We start from the raw sequence: 20,192 nt of genomic DNA on the forward strand, positions 1-20,192 counted from the left end.
TTTACCAAAACAGAGTAGAAAACAAAATAGAAGATGTTGGGTTAAGAGACACTGCAACTTACCTAAGAGTTAAATGAATATTACCAAGGATAGAAGCTGTACAAAAGAACTAGAATGCAATCTATTCAAATTAATCAGAAAGTGATTGCAATCCAAGTGGAACATCTTAAAGCACACAAATGAAATGGAAGTTTCTCATACTAAGAATGCGAGGATGTGGTGAAGAAAGCACAAGATGGGAGGATTTAATGAAGAAAGCATATGCACCTCTTTCTCAAAAAAAATCAGCAAGTACTTTGTGAAATAAGGTTAAAAATTATAAGTAAATGTTCCAAAAAATAAAGCACACTTAAGTAGAAAAAGAATCAATTTGATGTTAGTATTAAAAATCTTCTCCTTCATGTAACATGGGAATTATCAAATTAAAACATTGGGAAGGAAATGTACCATAGCATACTTCTTAGTTCTACATTGAAGAATATTTACAAAACCATAATACTGTAACATATTTTTGGTTTTTATAGCACATAAACAAAGTGGCCCTTGCCAGTTGGCTCAGCGGATAGAGCGATGGCCCGGTATGGATGTCCTGCGTTCGATTTCTGGTCAGGGCACACAAGAGAAGTGACCATCTGCTTCTCTCTCCTTCCCTCTCCCGCTTCTCTCTCTTTTCTCCTCTTGCAGCCAGTGACTCAACTGGTTTGAGCATGGGCCGAGAAGCTGAGGATGGCTTGGTTGGTCCAAGAGCATCAGCCTCAGGTGCCAAAAATAGTTGGGTTGATTAGAACATCAGCCCGAGACAGGAGTAGCCATTTGGATCCCAGTTGGGGCACATGCAGGAGTCTGTTTCACTATCTCCCCTCCTCTCACTTAAAAAACAAAAGACAAAAATAAAAACAAACAAAAAGCAAAAACAATTGTAGTTAAGAAATATCATGCAAATATTATTAAAATTGACAACATATAAGTAAAGGTCTAGCTAAGGGAAGGTAGGAGTGGATTTGGTTTCTGAAGTGGTAAAGGAAAAGCTGGAAGAGAGTACCTCATTTTACCAAATAAGAAGCAAAAATATTTTTGAGAATTGATCTAAAAAATAATTGTTTACATTTATTTAGAATTACAAAACTAACCAATAATTATTCACATATTTGGAGAAGGGAGGTGGTGTCAATGATGCGGGCTACCTTAAGAACTCAATTTAAAAAAAGAATTAGTAGTTTAATTATTCAACATACAGACCTAAAATTAGGTATAGTTAAAAGTGGACATCTCTGAAGAACAGGACTGAGGGGAAGAAGGGAGACACTAAACTCTTGATTTTTATTATGCAATCGGTCTATAGTATTTGATTACAATTAGATGCCTCTGTCACTTAGACGCCTAAAAATCAAATAAACAAATGAAGGAAATGCAAATGAATCATAAAGATACATTAATCAACACAAAACATTTCATCAGCATTCTGCTTTACTTCTCAGGTACACAATAAAGGTTCATGCAAAAAAAAAAAAAAGACACACATACTTTTACTCACTTGATGAATGGAAGAAAGCTAGTGGAAAATAAGTAACTGAGGTGAGAGATTAGTTGAGGGGTAACAACAACTGAAATTATGTTTAAAAACTCATAATCTCAACAAATATCTTTAAGATCCTATTTTGTCAGGTGTTTTTCCGGTTGCCAGGCTAACAACAGCAAACAAAACACAATGTGTGCCCTCAAAAACCTGGATTTGAAATGACTCAAATTGTAGAATAAAGGTAAAAAATGGGCAAAAGATGATTTTACCATAAATAAAAGGTTACTCATTTCTTCATCGAGCAAAATAAAACCAGTCCCCTCAAGAAGCTGGATTTTTGTTCCAAACAAAAACGGGGACCATGGGGTGTTGAAAAACAACCAGGGACCATTTTAAAGTAACTTCTACTTGTTCACTTTCTTCCTCTCCACAAGGAAATTACATCTCAATAACTGAGTAAGCCTCTGCAAACCAGAACAAACCAAAGCAAGTGTTCTCATCTGAGATGCGCGAAGGAGAGCTATTTCTACAATCTCTAACCTCTTTAAATAAACCTCCCTTCGAAGCAGTGACATAGTGGTTACTGTCGGGAGCTCAGGTGAGCGACCGTGGGCGGAAGGCGGGCTGCACACAGGGACGGGGGCAGGGCTGAGAGCAGCAGCTCCGGAGATAGGCTCGGCTCCTCACCGCGGATGGGCGGGGCCCGTCGCTGCACCTGACGTTCCTCTACCTACCACCAGCCCCACCCGTTAGACAAACACTAGTGGGAAACCCAAATACTTGCCTCAGAACCTGAGGACGCAGGTGGACACAAAAACAAAGGGATGGAGCTTCTACCCAGAGTGCTGGTACAATAGAGGCCGCTCCGGGAGCGCCCGAAGCTCGGAGACTGACTGCCCTTTGTCCGCGAGCAAAGTCAGCGGAGGTCCCCAGGTCCGAACCCGGCCAGGAGCGCGAGCCCGTCCCTCCACTGACAGTTCTCACTGCTCCCCCCACCCTCGACTCAGCCTGGCCGTTTCCTCTGACCTCACAGCTTCCGCGCCACAACACTGACGAAAGACCCCGAAGTCCGGTGTCTTGCCCCTTGCCTAACCTGGTGACAAAATGTCGCGACCAAGGAATGGGTACCGGGGGTTGGTGTTACTGCAATGGGATACCGGAAGCGTGGTGTGGCTGCACACAGGAAGGGGACAGCAGCTTTAAAGGTGAATCTGTGGAACGCTCAGGCGTTTAGTTGGGACACCTCGCTGGGTCCTTTCTCACTTCGTTCTGTGCGGGAGGCTTCCCTACCTTCTCACGGCTGAGGCTGCCCGGGTCCGGATCCGCTGATTCATGTGAGTGACGTCTGCGGGGGGTCTTGGAGTAGGCAGATTGCGACCGTGGGAGTCCCCTTTCCCTGGGGAGAGGAGACCTGACCTGTGGGTCCTAGTGGGAAGTCCGCTGACACAAGCACCAATCTGGGCATGAGGAAGTAGGGAAGAGTTTGGGACCCTTTGAAGGAGCCAAGTCTGAGAAATGGGATGCGGGGCCGAAGGAAACGATGCTTCTGTATAGTCACAAACAAGTTTACTTTGTGTGTGTGAGCGCGCGCGTTCGCGTCAAAGGACTGTGGGGGCGGGAGGTGGTGAGGTTAGACAAGAAAAAATTTCATTAAGCGCTCGGCACTGTTTCAGGCATTGGAAGAGAGCAGTGAATAAAACAAACCAAAATTCATGCTTCCCTGTAGTTCACATTTTATTGAGGAGGACACATACTAGACAAACTTAAGAAAAGCGCACACACTCTATTTCAGGTTGTAATGAGGGCTAAAGAGCAAAATGAAGCAGGGAAGGAAGATACAGGTTGGAACTTTATTGTAGCCAGGGACTGGAGTTTTAGTGTGCAGAGGGAACGCCTCACTGAAAAGGTGACGACTCTCCAGTAGAGAGCTGACAGAAGGGAGAGAGTTAGCCATGCAGAAATCTTGGTGAGGTGCAGTCGGGATGAGCGAGCAGCCATTGCAAAAGCTGTCAAGCAGAAACTCCCGTGAACAGCAAGGATCTTGTGAGTCAGAGTGGAGTGAAGTGATTAAAGCTGGAGACAAAAATCAGAGAAAGCAGGAGCAGATCATGATGGATCTTCAGGGCATCTAAGCCACTGGAGGGTTTGTAGGAGCGTGTGCTAGAATCTGACTTCCTTTTTGAAAGGATCTCACTGGCTGCTGTTGAGATAGACTGAAGGGCACCGGGTGGAGGAAAGATCGTTAGGAGGCTTTTGCAGTAATCCAGAAGGGACATGATGGTGGCTTGACTAGTATTAAGGAATGGCCAATCATACTCTTACACATTTCAATTTTGATGTGTAAGAGTATTAAGGAATGTGAGTTAATTTTCTTTAGTTTTGGAAAAGACTAAAAATATTGTAGTGTGAGTTTTGGAGTGACAAATACAGGTTAAAATCATAGCTTTGCCATTTAATATTTGAGTAAACTTACGAAACTCATAATTTCTCTGAGTTTATGTATAAAATGGAAATATTATCTCACCACCTTTAAAGGTGCTCATTAAAGAAGTGGCCATTATTAGATGTGTTCTTAGGTAAGGGTAGAGGAAAGGGGGCCACATAATAAACTTAACAAGCTCAGGAGAAGCTGCAATGGTGGGCCCTACAAATTCAGACTGTAAGCAACTAGATAGGGTGCTCTAAATATACAAAATCCTAACTAAAAGCTGGTCATGATGGGTAGTCACATCCTAGGTGAGTAGCTTCCTTGACCAAAGTCAGTATTTACCATAAGTGAACCTACCTATTGTCTTTTTTTTTTTTTTTTTTTTTGTATTTTTCTGAAGCTGGAAACGGGGAGAGACAGTCAGACAGACTCCCGCATGGTTTCCTCTAGCCCTCTTACAGGGTCTTTTACGTTTCAGATTTTCTTCAATAGGATTTAACTATCCCTTCCCACCCATAGATGCACTCACCACTATCTTTCTCCCATTACTTATGTAGACGTTAAGAAATGTCCAAATCTGTAGAAAATTTTTGTGAGTTTGAGTCGAACTGATGACATTGGCGGGAAGCTAGATCTAGATGGAACAAAAATATGCTCCAAAGAATGGAAGTTTTACAGCCTAAAACTTCTGACCGGGATCCACCCGGCACGCCCACCAGGGGCGACACTCTGCCCACCAGGGAGCGATGCTCTGCCCCTCCAGGGCATTGCTCTGCCGCGACCAGAGCCACTCTAGCACCTGGGGCAGAGGCCAAGGAGCCATCCCCAGAGCCCGGGCCATCTTTGCTCCAATGGAGCCTTGGCTGCGGGAGGGGAAGAGAGAGACAGAGAGGAAGGAGGGGGGGGGGGTGGAGAATCAAATGGACGCTTCTCCTATGTGCCCTGGCTGGGAATCGAACCGGGTCCCCCACACGCCAGGCCGACGCTCTACCGCTGAGCCAACCGGCCAGGGCAACCTACCTATTGTCTTTTTACATCTAAGGTAACATACTTTGTCAGAGTAATCTTTTTTCCCAGACAACTCCGAGCACAGCCTCCACCAGAGCACAAGACCACACAGAACACCTCATTGTTATCTTGTTCCCTGCATACCCTCTCTGTGTGCTGTAAACCTTCATTTTTAACTGTCCTGTACCCACCAATGTAAAAGAAGTATGTGTCTCTGTTGTATTTTCTATCTAATCCCAGAGATTTCCTTACTTTGTTTTCCCTCACTCCATTACTCTATAGCTAGTGGATTTCATGTAACCCTCACACCCCCTATGCCTCCTCCTTTGATTCTAATTTATAAAATAGGCTGTAAAAACTTCCATTCTTTGGAGCATATTTTTGTTCCATCTAGATCTAGCTTCCCGCCAATGTCATCAGTTCGACTCAAACTCACAAAAATTTTCTACAGATTTGGACATTTCTTAACGTCTACATAAGTAATGGGAGAAAGATAGTGGTGAGTGCATCTATGGGTGGGAAGGGATAGTTAAATCCTATTGAAGAAAATCTGAAACGTAAAAGACCCTGTAAGAGGGCTAGAGGAAACCTAAACATACCCCTCTTAAAATACTTACATTTCACTAGACAGACAGGTTTTCTGTGTTAATAGCTGGGTTTTGAAATACATGCATTGTCTTCTCATATTGTCCCTAATAGCTGTCCTCTAATAGCCATCCTTTAATCCTTCAGGACGCCAGTGTCCTAATTATAAAGGGGAAGAAGGCTCTGGTGATAAAACAATCAAGACTGAATACAAATTTCCAGTTATGGAATGATTAAGCCATGGGGATGTACAGGTGGTGACTAGAGTTCTCTGTATTGCATATTTGAAAGTAGATAGGAAAGTAGATCTTGACAATTCTCATTAAAAAAAATTTGTAGCGCCCTGGCTGGTTGGCTCAGTGGTAGAGCGTCGGCCTGGTGTGCAGGGGTCCCGGGTTCGATTCACGGCCAGGGCACACAGGAGAAGCGCCCATCTGCTTCTCCACCACCCCCCCTTCCTCTCTGTCTCTCCCGCAGCCAAGGCTCCATTGGAGCAAAGTTGGCCCGGGCACTGAGGATGGCTCTGTGGCCTCTGCCTCAGGCGCTAGAATGGCTCTGATTGTGGCAGAGCGACGCCCCCTGGTGGGCATGCCGGGTGGATCCCGGTGGGGCGCATGCGGGAGTCTGTCTGACTGCCTCCCCGTTTCCAACTTCGGAAAAATACCAAAAAAAAGAAAAAACCCCAAAATTTGTAGCTATATATGGTGGAAGATGTTAACTGTACTATTGTGGTAATCATTTTGCAATATACTATTTGCAAACATCAAATCATGCTTTCGTTCTGAAACTAATTAGTGTTATATGTCAATTATACCTCAACAAAAAAGTTTTTAGAAGTTGTAAAGTTTCATAGCCAATGAGTGGCAAAGCTAGTAATTGAATTCATTCCCTGACCACAAGGTAAAATAAATTTGAATTTTCACAAAAAGCCTAGTTTTTGTCTTTCCGTATCGGCAAATGTTGCTGAAAGTCCCCCGGCATCACCGGCAGTTGCTGCCACTGTATATTTTGAGTGTCTGTGGATTGCATTTTTCTCAGAATATTTAATTTTATTATTTACCTTTTAAAATTCTGACTTTGGATTTATAAATTCTAGCAAGAATTTTAACCTAGTTCTAAAATATACCATATTGCATAGCACTGTAATAAAGATGGTCTCAGGGTGGAGTAACTTGGCAGTTACATTGCAAAGCACACAGAGGAAAGAAGTTTGGGAGGTAAGAATAGAGATGATGGTAGAAGGAGAGAGAAAAAAGTGCTCAAAATTACTGTAATTTATCAATTTTGATATGCATATCTTTTTCATATTTCCACCTCTGAAATACAGGTATATTTTATAATTATTGATGTCTTTAAATCACTGTATGTAGCCTAAGTGGCAGTTGTGAATTAGTTTTCAGTAATGTAATGTAATGCTTAATGTAAACTTGGTCATGACTGTTAATATTGTCATCAGTTCAGTTGAATTATTTGTACTGTTGGCATTTTAAGTATCATTTACAATATGATTCAGCGTTAAAATGAAAAGTTGTGTATGCAGAAATACAGGGAAATGAGTGATCTAGGTTAAAATAGGACTGAATTTAAAAGAGGTCTTTTGATAAGGATGTGACTGATAAAACATTGCTTAATCAGCAGTATTTTTTTGTTAATGGAACATAAAATAACAAAGATTGTTATTGGAGCCATTTTACAATTGATAGTGTCTTAGGTTTGATGAAATGCATTACTTAGAGTGTCTTAGAAGAAGATAAAATTTTTACCTAATGCAATTTTTAAACAGTAAAATCAGGTAGTTTGGGAAGCAGGAGAACAATTTCAAATTTTGTAGAGTTCTCATACTATACACAAAATTTAAAATCTGCGCTTAAAACTGTCACTTCAAAGCAATAGCTAATTTCAAAACATTGAGTGCTTGGGACAGAAGATTTGTTATTTAAAAGAAATTATTGGCTTAGAATCAGAGAGGGGAAAACTACTGAGGAGATGGAGGAGGTAAAAGGAGGCCATTCCGAAATGATAAGAATTTCAGAAATCATCATTTTGTATATGTTTCAATGATTAAGATGCAGTCTAAATCCACATATTTGCTAAAATCAGCTTCAGCTTTTATGAAGTTTTTATAAATCATCGTTCAAGGGCTTTTTAGGTTTGATGAAATATGATGAACGTTAGAAAAACAAAATGTGAAGGGGCAGAATAATTTAGATAATACTTTTGAAAAGTTTTTTGTCAAAAAAATTATATTTACTTTATTTTTTAATTTAATAAATTAAAAAAATAAAATCCTGACTCTCACTATCCAAATACAATTAACATACTCATGCTTTTTTCTCCTTTTTTTCTCTTTCTAAATGTTTTATATTTGTAATTACTGTGTATGTAATTAAGTATATCTATTTTAATCTCATAATCTTTTTCTTTTATTTTAGCACAGACTAAGCCAGCATTCCCAAATAGTTTTAGAGAATACTAGTTCCAGTAAATACTAATAGATGTTCTTTGGTTAGGATTTCATGGTTAAATACATTGAGAAATGCTTCATAATTATATCCTTTGGAAAAATTATAACTTGAGCATTAAAAGAAGTAACTCCAGAATCAGATGGGCCTGTTTCTGTTCTCCTTTAGCCACATGACCTGAAACAAATTAATTTTAATTCATATTTTCTTCTCTGTATAATGGACATAATTACAGTATTTGTAGTTGATTGATAAAGCATTTGGCCAGCTCATAATAGATACACTACAAATGTTAATAATAATACTATTATTAACATTATCACTTGTGAGAAAACCTTTGCATATTAGCATATTGAAAACTGTGAGGAGACTAGAAAACTTAAAAGTTTTGAAATTCAGTGAATACCCAATGTCAAACTGAAAATTTCCATGCAGCAAGGTGGCACAAAATAGTAAAAGATTTGTCTGAGTTTAATCAATGTTGTTGTTAAACTTGACACAGTTGTCCTAAAATAACTTCATTAAAAAAAATTCTCCAATTTACTTTCTTACCCACATGCGTCTGAAAACTTGGTGAGTACAAAGAACATGTTTAAATTTTCTCTGCTATAAACTCAGCATATAGCTCAAAATCAGGGACCATAAGTAAAACTGAAGTAATGAACTTTGTTGTAGGGACCTGGCAGGTAGCACAAATGAAAGACCACAAGGAGTGGTGAAGTGTGTTTTCTTGGTTAGTTACAAACTCTGTTAACCCCTGATCTGTGTGGTAACAGTTGTAAGGAAACCCTGAAGAACATCAACATAATTAGCTACGTGGCAAAATGTATTACTCATGGTATCTCATTTTGCCTGGGGTCACTCTGAGATATGTAAAATTATATTCATTTTACAAATGAGAAAACAGGCTGAGTATTAAGGAAATTGTTGAAGTTTACAGAGCTGTTAAGTCACAGGGGGGCAAAGGGTTTGATCCAAGGTCTATGATTTCCAAGCCCATGTTCTTTTCATTGAATTTTATTTTATTTTATTACGCTTGTAATAAGTTCTTAATATTCAAAATAAAGAGAAGTGATAATAGTAAGTACATCATAGTGCTGTGATGATTAAATAAGTTAATACTGTAAAGTACTTTAAAAAGGAGCTGGCAGATACTGAAGGCAAAGTTAACACAAGGTGTTATTATTACCTAATAATACCTGTTAGAAAATTTGAAGTGGCTTCTAATATTATCCATAATTATTTTATATATGAATGGTTGAGTAGGATTGCTCACCCCTCTATATTCTCAATATTTTAAAACTTTGTGGCCTAAATGTGTATTTTCCACTAATATTTCTCAGTTACTATTATCTATTTTTTTTATTTCTTATCTTCTAATTATATGGTTAGAAATTATTTTTACTGAATATTTCAGGTGATATACATTTGTCAGTCCTGGTTTTATTCACCAATTTGAAATTTAAATTAGAACTTAATCTAAGCAAGTACTATTTGTAAACTTATGGCCAAGTATATAAATTATACTTATTTTAAAATATATTTACATATATTATAATTAAATCAGTATATAAAATATACTTATATAGCATATTAGTGTTCTGCAGTATTTAAAGTTAAAGCATAAGAATTATCTAAAAGTTGGATGATGTTTTACAGGCTTTTTTTATATTTGTGTGAAAGACAGTTTGAAAGACTATACTTTCAGGGATCATTTCTATAGTTCAATATATTATACATTTGACTTACTCTTCAGTAACCTGTTTCCTTTTAAATGTGGGTAAGATGTTTTTTATTCAACACTTTATTTAAGAAAATTTATATAGTGTACTTATAAAGATGTCGTTCAAGCTAAATTTATTAGCAGGTCTTTTGTTAAACCATCTCTTGCCAAACTGGAATCATTACCTAGTCTTAACTAGCTGTAATCCTTTTCGTGTTTTCAGTTTATGATAATATTTTGATTCCAGAAAAACTGAGATGGCAAGTCTTTTCATTTTATGTTTCCTAGTCTTTTAACGCCTTTAGATAACTAACATTAAGAATTTTTCTGATTTTTTTCTAATTGTATTTTTTATCAGTATCATTCAAGATTTACCACTTTCCTTTGTTACATTGTTTCGTCTTAGTTGATGTGTATGTGTTAAATATATTCAGCTTATTTGTGCTTCTGTATTTTGAAACATGGCATTCTTTCTTCTTTTTAAATGTGTGCCAGTGCTTTAATATGTACTATAAAAGTCATATTTATTTTACTCACTTTTATAAATCTATTTTGCAAGAAGTTAAAAGATTTATCAACTCAGTAAAATTACATATCATTTTTCTTTTAATCTAGGTTTTATGATCTTTATTTTCCAAATTATTGTTAGTCTTAGTTTTGAAACTGTCTTAGTGTGAGTCGGGGCATGAGTTTTATGTTTCAATTTATCAGCAGTTTGGCTAGTATTTGTGAGATGACTTTCTGGAACTCTTGGTGAATTCATGAAAACTATTTTACATTTTAAATCTATTTGTTTATTATCAATTAAGATGCTAGTTTACTAGGGTTTTTTCTAAAGTGTGTTAATTTCATACTCATCAATTTTTTTTTTTTTTTGGCCAGGGAAGTAAAAGTTAAATTATTCCAAATCAAATAGTCATTAATTTACATATTTGTGATAGCTATATTTCACCTATTGAATATATTTGATCATTACTTATCTTAGGCTGAAATAGAAAGACCTTAACTAAAAGACTAATATAGTTTGGAAACTAAAAGTTCATAAGAATGTCACTTTTTTACTTTCTTCATATGTACATTAGTATTTTTCTTTGAAATTCTGACTTTGTGAACATTTGAGGAACAACAACAGGGTATTTATTCTGTGTTCATTTTGTTCATAAGTGGCAGAATTTAAAGTGCTTTCTTTATTTTCAATTTTGTACCTTTTTTTTGCTCTGGATTTTTCTAAACTGTTAAGTAATAGTTCATGTAGAAAATGGGCAGTTTACTATGTTTTTTCCAGCTTAACCCCCTTTTGTATTTTCTTCATGTACAACTTTATAGGTTATTTTGTTTCTATACCATTGTCACTTTAACATAAAAGTTTTTGAGGATTGTTTTTCCTTTTAGTAAAAAATAAACATTTCAAAATGTTCTTTATATAGGATGGATATTGAATCATTTGATATTTTAGAACAATCTGATTGTTGATTATTAGCATATAAATAAAAATTTTACCATGTATTGAGTGTGCATCATTTATTTAAAATCAGAATGATTTCAATAATGCTTGTGTCATTATACTTCATGTTTTAAATATAAAATTATAAGTTGTTATTTTTTGAATCATATAATCAGGTAAAACAATTTGTAGGATTTGTTATGATTAACACTTTTTAATGTGAATTAAAATCGCATGGTGAATTAATCTCGGAATTTTTGCTTATATAGATTTTTTGTACATGACAGGATGTTTTGTAATTTTTATGAATTCTAAAATTAAAGTTCTAATAATATTCTTTTACAAGGGCTCAGTATATGTGTATACAGTATATATGCACAAACATATATATGTATACTGACGTTACTTCTAAGAAGGCATATGATTAACATTGATGTTTTTCTAATTGTTGATCTTTTTCTTTTAACTTTTGTCTTTTCTAATCACATATTCCTCTTTAAAATTGTGCATAATTAAATAAACAGAAATATACAATATGCAAAAATAACATGTAAAAAGAAATTTGACAATTCTTTGGAATATGAGTGTGGTACTTGGTTATAGTTTAGATAAGGTGTTGCTATTCTTTTTCCTTAGTTTTTTTGTCTTATGTCATAATGTTCTCAGTATTTTAAAGCTTTCTTTAAAACTTTACAACCTAAAAGTGCTGCCTTGGTTTTGTTGTAGGAAAAGTGTTTTTCTAACATATTGACTTGGTACAGTAGAAAATATTTTTCTTTTTATAATGTTTGTTCACAGTCTTCTATAAAATAAATTTATTCTTTTTACAATATAATTTACCTCTTATTTTTCGCTTAGGATTTTCTGCCGTTTCTTGGCAAAAATGGCAACAAATGATGCTGTTCTGAAGAGACTGGAACAGAAAGGTGCAGAGGCAGATCAAATTATTGAATATCTTAAGCAGCAAGTTGCTCTTCTTAAGGAAAAAGCAAGTAAGAAAAATTTAAATTTATAAAGGAGATACTTAAATTCAATTTATATATTAACAGACCAAATAAAGTGTTTACCACAGAAATTATTACTTTATTTTGATAACTTGTATATTCCTTTAATGTTTTAATTTTGAGTGAAATTATAGTCTAGGCTTAAGATAAATTAGAATTGGTACATTGAGAATGTATGGCATGTAGGGAAAATAATGTATTATTTCCAGACTGCTGAGGGAAAAATGACATTTGAAATAATTTGGTATAGTATTAGAGATTAAAAATAATGATAATTGGATGAAATCAAATGCAAACTGAAATATCTTCCCTAACCTTGTATAGAAGAGAATTTATACTTTTATATTACTCTCTACTAAGGCATTTTCTGAAATGATTTTCTATTTTTTTCCACTACTTTACATTTTACCTTTAGGATTTAGGTTGATTTTTGTTCTGTTTGTTTATATTTTATTTTTCAATAGCCAATGTTAATATTTTAATGAAACTTCAAAATATCTAGTAAATGTTAGGACATCTGGCATTCCTGGACCCAGCCCAGTAAATGCCAGTAATGACTCCCGTTATTTGTGACAACCAAAAAATATTCAGATTTTAAAAATCTCACCTAGAGGGCACTAACCTCACTAAGAATCATTGTTTTTCTTTTATATGGTATTTTCTTATATCCTGTTGCTCACTTTTAGCACACATATCTTGAGCAAATCTTTGAAGTTATTTCACTCATTAAATGTTTGCCCAGCTCAATTTCTGAAACATTAGGAATAAAAGATTATTCAGGTACTTTTACAAGGTAATGACTAAAGAAATGAAAATAACTTTATATTGTTTGGTATCTTTATTAGATCTCAGATTTTTTAAAAATAAATAATTTAATATATCTAATATACCTCTCTTTGTTACAGATTTATCAGTATTGACACTTTGAGTCAAATTCTTAAGTTATCGTGAGCATTTTTATAGAAGCTAGGAAAATCCAAATACATTTATTGTATTCTATTATTTTACAGATTTTCTCTCTTTTAAATATCACGTTGTTTTAATAATACTAAATTCTGATGTGAAGGAACCGGCCAAACATTTTGTTACTAGGATACTAGTTATGTTTATACAGGCTATTCTCTCTTTCCAAGTAGTATACATGAGAAACCTTTTAGGAAACTTAACTCGATTTTCTTGATCTTAGTTTTGCAGGCCACTTTAAGAGAAGAGAAGAAACTTCGAGTTGAAAATGCTAAATTGAAGAAAGAAATTGAAGAATTGAAGCAAGAGCTAATTCAGGCAGAAATTAAAAATGGAGGTGATTAATTATAGGGATGACACATTTTTGTTTATAATAGGAACTATTTCTTTTATTGTTTATTAATTTAGGTATTATGCTTGGTCTCTAATCTTACCCTCATAGTGTTCCTTCTTATGTATTACTCTTCCTTCATAGAAGGAAAAATGGAAATAACAAAAGGTACATCATCTTGTCTGAGATTATGCAAAAAATGGCCCAAAGTAGCAGAGCCGGTGTTCAAAATTTATGCTTTTAATCTCTGTAGTACAACTTGATTATCACTATTTCCTGTTGAATAGTTATGGAAAGTAAGCCATAATAATATTTAGTTAATAGTTCTTTTCATTATATTATAGGCATTGTGTTGTTGCCAAGTGTTGCACATACATTATGTATTTTATCCGTAAAATTGTGTGTACACAAATTTTGTACACAAGAAATATTGAAGCCTAGAAACTGAATTTGTATGAAATTGTATATAATTTTTTAATTATCCAATTCAGTACATAATTATTTCAGCTACATGTTGTGAATAAAGTTAAAAATGATATTGAATTACTTTAAAGAAGTCTAGATAAATTACATTATTATAAAACACTAATAAAAATAGTTCAATTACAATCTCAAATTATCATGCAGAAAGTCATTTTATTATATTATAGAAAATCCTTCCTAGGTGAGCTAAGGAGGTCCAAGTATACTATTTTCTTTTGGCCATTATTCTGTCACTGAATTATTTTGAATAATGTGGTATGAACTCTACTCTTAGCTAAATAAGGAAAAATTAATAATGTATGCTTAAAACTATCAACTAGAAAGAATATCATTTGTCAGTGGAAAATTTGAGGCTAATTGAGTAGGAGATTTGGAATACAGCTGAACAGTTTAAATATTAGCATATAAAACTGCTTTTTATTTAGCCTATTTTTAGAAGATTGCCTTAAAACATAAACTTTTCAACTCTGAAACAAATCAACAGTTTGAATTAAAGTATTGTCTAATGCTAAACCATGAAATAGGGATACATGTAACTTCACATTACTAAAACAAGTAATGGCCTCCAGGAAATTTTAAAAAATACCTCAGAAAGTGGTGTGAATATTGGCCAGAAACTAAGCCACATCAGATTCCGTCAAAGGATTGCATTTTTCCATGTTTACTAGGTTATGAAAATGTTTTTAAAATTGCTAAAGGAATTTTCTTGGCTTCTTTAAAAAGTTGTTTTTTGAGATAGAATTATGAAGAAGTAATGCTGTTTCTCTATTAACTCTGATATAGAAATGACTTATTTAATATACTTCTCCAATTCACTGTTCAATATAAAAGAAAACCTCTGTGAAAAACATGCTATCTTACCAAACCATGAGAAACATCTCTGGAGACAGAATATCTAAGTATAAATTCGATTTTCCTACATACTGTATGTGTGATGGGTCACTATTTTTAACAGATTTTTATCAATTTTTAACTGATGATCATCTGTTAGTGGGGACGGGAATAGAATTTACTGCTTAAAGTACTTATGAGAATTACATGAGTTTATTCATATAAAGCATTTTGAAAAGTGTCTGGGATATAGTAAATAGTAGCTATTATTGTTATCTATAATTTTCTCAGTTTAGTCATTAGTAATTAAGGGAGAAACATGCATTTATTCTTTTTATCATGTTTAAAATTTACTTAATACCATGGCAGCCTTTTTATTGTCTCAGACAGTAGAGACCTAATCAAATACAATAAATTTCTTTTTTAAAAGAGTTCATACTTGTGGTTCAGTTTTATGGTTTTCATAGTTTGTTGGTTTAATATAAATGACCTTACCTATTTCATTTTCTGTATTAGTGAAACAAGTACCATTTCCATCTGGTACTCCACTGCAAGCTAATTCCACAGTTTCTGAAAATATGATACAGTCTATTCCAATCACAGCCATATCTTCTGGTGCCAAAGAACAGGTAAAAGAGGAAGGAGGAGAAGAAAAGAAGGTGAAAGAGAAACTTGAAAAGAAAGGTATTTAACTTCAAGGTTATTTGTCTCTTGACTGGTTTATGAGATCTAAACATTTTTGATAATAATTATAATGTCAAAAAGAAAGTTCAAACTTTTGTGAACCAGAATAAAGTTAGGAACAGAATATTAGAACATAGAAGTTGGACCCTAAAGGCTATGTGAAGGTTGACTGGGTTGACACAGTAAGAGTGTAGAGAGCCCAGCATAACTGAAATCATAGTATGTAGAGATCAAGTGTAGTGGCCCGTATGTAGCATGGTATAACTCAGTTTTAGTTTATATTTGGGGGGATCACTTTAGAAAAGTCACAGGTAGAAAGTTAACTTAGGGCCAGCTGTGAAAACAGGAAAAGGATGTTCCAGTCAAAACAAAGTGTCTGAATTAAGGCATGGGGATGTTAGAGTTTTAGGAACCCATAAGAACTGAAGTAGAAAGTATATCACTATACACTCAGCCTACCAGACTAGAAATCTTACAGTCAACCTTATCCTGTCCCACTTCCTCAATTTTCGTGTCTAATTAGCCACCAAAGCCTGTAATTCCTACTATCAAAAACAGCTAGAACCCCAATCTGTGCCTTAGTTTTGTTAGGTGCTGCCTTAGTGTAAGGTCTCATGATCTTGCTCTCTCTCTGAGTTAGTGTGAAAGCGTCCTCTTTTCTAGCTTATTTTTATCTTGCTGCTTACTCTGTTTTATATTTAAAATTATAAATTTGACTCCTTTTTCTCCCTATCTACCTTACTGCTTTCTAAACTTCTTTTTACCAGATTTGTCCAAAAAAGTGCTTTTAAAACTTATACTTACCTCTCATGTCACTTATACTTATTTAAAAATTTTTGGAAAATATAAAATGGCTAAGAGATTGTGAACTCATCTAAGCTAATTTAGCATCTAACACTTATTAATTTCTTTTAGTAAACATAAGTAGACTCTTATTAGTTATAAGCAAATGGGAGCTATACATCATCTTCTACATAACTTCATCATTAGTGGTATGGTTACAATGAAAGCGAGTCAGACTTATTTTTTCACTTTATAAAATTTATTAGGAAGTAGGCATAAAGCAGTTATACACTGTGTTCTGAGTTTGAAGTCCATACTCAAAGAGGATGTATGTTATTGTTGACTGCAAGATCAGTCAATCTTCTAGTCTAATGAGACAACAAAATCCCCCTTTCTGGGAGGAGGGAGCAGACAAAACCTGGTAGAGCGCTCCATCTGGAATACGTCTGTCCAGTGAACTTCATGTGATGATGGAAACGGTACATTGCTGTATTATCCAACGCAGTAATCAGTAGCCACATGTAGCCCATAAGGATTGGAAATGTATCTACTGTGAGGACTGAATTTTTAATTACTTTACATGTAAATGTAAATAGCTACATGTGGTTGGCAGCTCCCATATTGAACGGTGCTGGCATAGAAGAAGGCTGTTCCATAGGTGTTTGGCTGCTACGATTGACAGATTTTCAAATTCTGCTCAGGCAAGGGCTGAAATATTTCTAAAATCCATTTTGATGATTAACAAAGCTTTTGGTATATGATAAAACTTTGATAGAAACAGTGTGCTGGTGTTGGCCCTTGAACCATAGTTTATCACCCTCTTGAACTGGAGATAAAGGCAGTTATTCCACAGGGATATAGCTGAAATCGGGTTCAAGATGCCATGTCTTGAGTAAATAATTCTTTCCTTTGTTATTTAACTAAAGGTGTAATAAACACATTTATTTTCTTTAAGCTCATCAGTATCAGTGCTATAGAATTTTTCATAGTGTATTTTTATTTTACTTCTGATGTTTACTGATTTATAAATTTTTTTTTTAGGAGAGAAAAAGGAAAAAAAACAACAGTCAGTAGCAGGAAATGCTGACTCTAAGCCAATAGATGTGTCCCGTCTGGATCTCCGAATTGGCTGCATCGTCACCGCTAGAAAGCATCCGGATGCAGATTCTCTGTATGTGGAAGAAATAGATGTTGGAGAAGCAGTCCCAAGAGTGGTTGTCAGTGGCCTGGTGAAGCATGTTCCTCTCGATCAGGTAACTTGGACTAAGATTACTTCTGTGTACACATGGCATTTTATTTCCTCTTTCTTTGATGTTTTCCATATAATTTTGTATTAGATGACCAAACAGCATTAATTAATCGATTAGTTTGAATGTGATGAATTCCACCAAGAAAGTACACAAAACTACTAAAATCTTACAAAAGATCTTTACTTAGGATTGGATTTATGAGGATAGAAAGAAATGTATTATTTTTTCTCAATTAAGAAATGTTTTTAGTTATTTTATATAAAATACCATGTATTTATAATCAATGTTTCTCATGGATTTTTATTACTACTTGATTTTTTAAAGAAGTATCTTATATAAAACCAAAATTCCAATCTAAAAGTGAGAGAACAAGTTTTATTTCTTCATAATTAAAGAAATATTTTCATAATTTAAGGAAAACATGAGAGGATTATGGAGATCAAACTACAATATTTATGATATGTTTTTAGTTGTTAAAAATTGGATGTTTTATATGTTACTTAGGTACTTAAAAATATAGAAAGTATTTTTTACACACACACACATATATATATGGCATATGTTTATGTACAGGTGTGTGTGTGTCTTTCCAGTGACAGTGGAATGAATTAAAGACAGTAATAGTTTTTAATTTGCTCTTTCAAGATGTCTTCTATACTAATTTGAGTCATCTACCTATTTCCTCTGCCCCATGGTACTTCAGAGATACTGCAAAGACTGCAAACTTCACCATTAAGATAGTTCTGCCTCTCTGTTCATTCAGCTCTGTTGCTTTATTGGCTTTGTGTACTTGGACAGATCTCTACATTTATTCATATTTCTAGATGCAAATATTTTTGACCACCTACACTGTACCAGAAACTATTTTAGACAAGGGATTCAGCAATTGAATTAAGATGATAGTTTTTTTTTTAATAGTCCTGCATTGTGAAACTCACATTTCTATGGAGCAGTCAGAAAATTGTAATATATGATATATTCTGTTAAATAGTGATAAATATAAAAAAAACAATAAAGTAGGGAAGAAGCTTGGAAATACTGAGGCTAGGATGATGATGTCATTTTACAATATATAAAATAGTTCAGGAAGGCCTTAATGAAAAAAGTGACATTTAAGGGATGTTCGGAGAAAATGTGAAAACAAGTCATGTCTCTATCTGGTGGAAGAACATTTTAGGTAGCTACATCAAATGTATGCCTGAGATGTTCAAAGAATAGCAGGAACCAGGGTCACTGTTACAGTAAATAAGGGGAAATCAGAGATAAATTTGCCAAATAACAGAAAGTCTTACAGATCATTGTTTACAGATCATTGTAAAGACTTTGGCTTTTATTCTGAGTGAGATGAAAATCACTGGAGAGTTTTGGGGCTAAGGAATAACATGGCTGCCTCCTATTAATAGGATCATCTAGCTTCTCTGTTGAGATGAGTGAAGAAGTTTCTCTGACCGATGAAAAAATATAGATTTGGCACATGTATGTGTTTTTTTTTTCATGTTTTTTTTTTTAACATTCATCTTGTATAGGACCAGGGCTCCTTCATAACTACTTATGAAGGTAGGTTAATAAGGAGTCTTCGAGAAGTAGGTTAATAAAGAGTGTTGAGAAAAGAATCAACTGATCCAGAGCCAGTTAAATTGGAAAAGCTCCTCATTGGGGCTTCATTTTTCTTCTTCAAACAAGTTGCTGACTTTCTAGTCCAAAGCTGTCATCATTCACAGCCATAAGCAGATCTCTTTCTACACATCTGTATCTAACCCAGCAAGGTAGTCCTAATAAACATTCTATAAAGCAGGGGCACTTAACCCACCCACCCCCAAATTACATACAAAATTTTATAGATTTGTGTATTTTTCAAAAGTAAAGGTTCACAGATATTATTTAATCCTTAAAAGACTGAATCTATCTAACCCTGTTATTTTTTTCCTACATAATTAGTATAACATTTTTTAAGTTCTCATATATGTGGTATTTTCTAGTTATTTGTTGAAGATGAGTCTTATTCATGAGAACCTCCAAAAAGGGGGCCTTTTGAATTTGAGAGTTAGGCCTATTTATTTAATTAAAGTACAATTAACACACAATATTATATTAGTTTCAGGTTTACAACATAGTGATTCTACATTTATATGCCTTACTATATGATCACCATAAGAAGTCTCATAACCATCTGTCATTAGTTTTTATGATAGTGTTTCCTATTTCCTGTGCTGAATATTATATCCTGATGACTTACTAATTTATAACTAGACGTTTGTACCTCATTCCACTTTATCTTTTTTACCCATTCCTCTGGCAGCCATCAGTTTGTTCTTTGTGTCTGAGTCTGTTTTTTTGTTTTGGTTTTTTAGAATCCCCATATTAATGAAATCATATGGTATTTTCTTTTTCTGTCTGACATTTCCCTTAGCACAGTACCCTTTAGGTTCAACCGTATTGTCACAAATGTCAATATTTCATTTTTTATTGCTGAATAATATTCTATTGTATATAAATACTGCATCTTTTTGATTCATTCATCTATCGATTTATACCTAGATTGCTACCATATCTTGGCTTTTGTATATAGTGTTGCAGTGCACATTGGAGTGCATATATCTTTTCTAGTTAAATGTTTTTGTTTTCTTTAGATAAATACCAAAAGTGGAATTGCTGTTTCATATAGTAATTCTATTTTTAATTTTTTTAGAAAAG

At 34.5% G+C, this 20,192-nt stretch overlaps 2 protein-coding genes across 3 annotated transcripts in view; one reads left to right on the forward strand and one right to left on the reverse strand.

Annotated features, from left to right (window-relative positions):
* The window catches only part of TBCK (TBC1 domain containing kinase), a 227,695-nt gene extending 225,258 nt beyond the window's left edge, over window positions 1-2,437 (reverse strand). For both annotated transcript variants that reach the window (XM_066385886.1, XM_066385885.1), the window contains exon 1: window positions 2,304-2,437. The gene's annotated coding sequence lies outside the window, so the exon portion shown is untranslated. The remainder of the gene's footprint in view (window positions 1-2,303) is intronic.
* Window positions 2,438-2,716: 279 nt separating this feature from the next.
* AIMP1 (aminoacyl tRNA synthetase complex interacting multifunctional protein 1) overlaps window positions 2,717-20,192 on the forward strand; it is a 32,299-nt gene continuing 14,823 nt past the window's right edge. The window contains exons 1-5 of the mRNA XM_066385892.1: window positions 2,717-2,853; window positions 12,028-12,161; window positions 13,360-13,473; window positions 15,298-15,465; window positions 17,290-17,501. Of these exons, the coding sequence (XP_066241989.1) occupies window positions 2,852-2,853; window positions 12,028-12,161; window positions 13,360-13,473; window positions 15,298-15,465; window positions 17,290-17,501 (630 nt within the window). The 5' untranslated portion in view covers window positions 2,717-2,851. The remainder of the gene's footprint in view (window positions 2,854-12,027; window positions 12,162-13,359; window positions 13,474-15,297; window positions 15,466-17,289; window positions 17,502-20,192) is intronic.

The sequence above is a fragment of the Saccopteryx leptura genome, chromosome 5, assembly GCF_036850995.1.
Source record: "Saccopteryx leptura isolate mSacLep1 chromosome 5, mSacLep1_pri_phased_curated, whole genome shotgun sequence".
Lineage (NCBI taxonomy): Eukaryota > Metazoa > Chordata > Mammalia > Chiroptera > Emballonuridae > Saccopteryx > Saccopteryx leptura.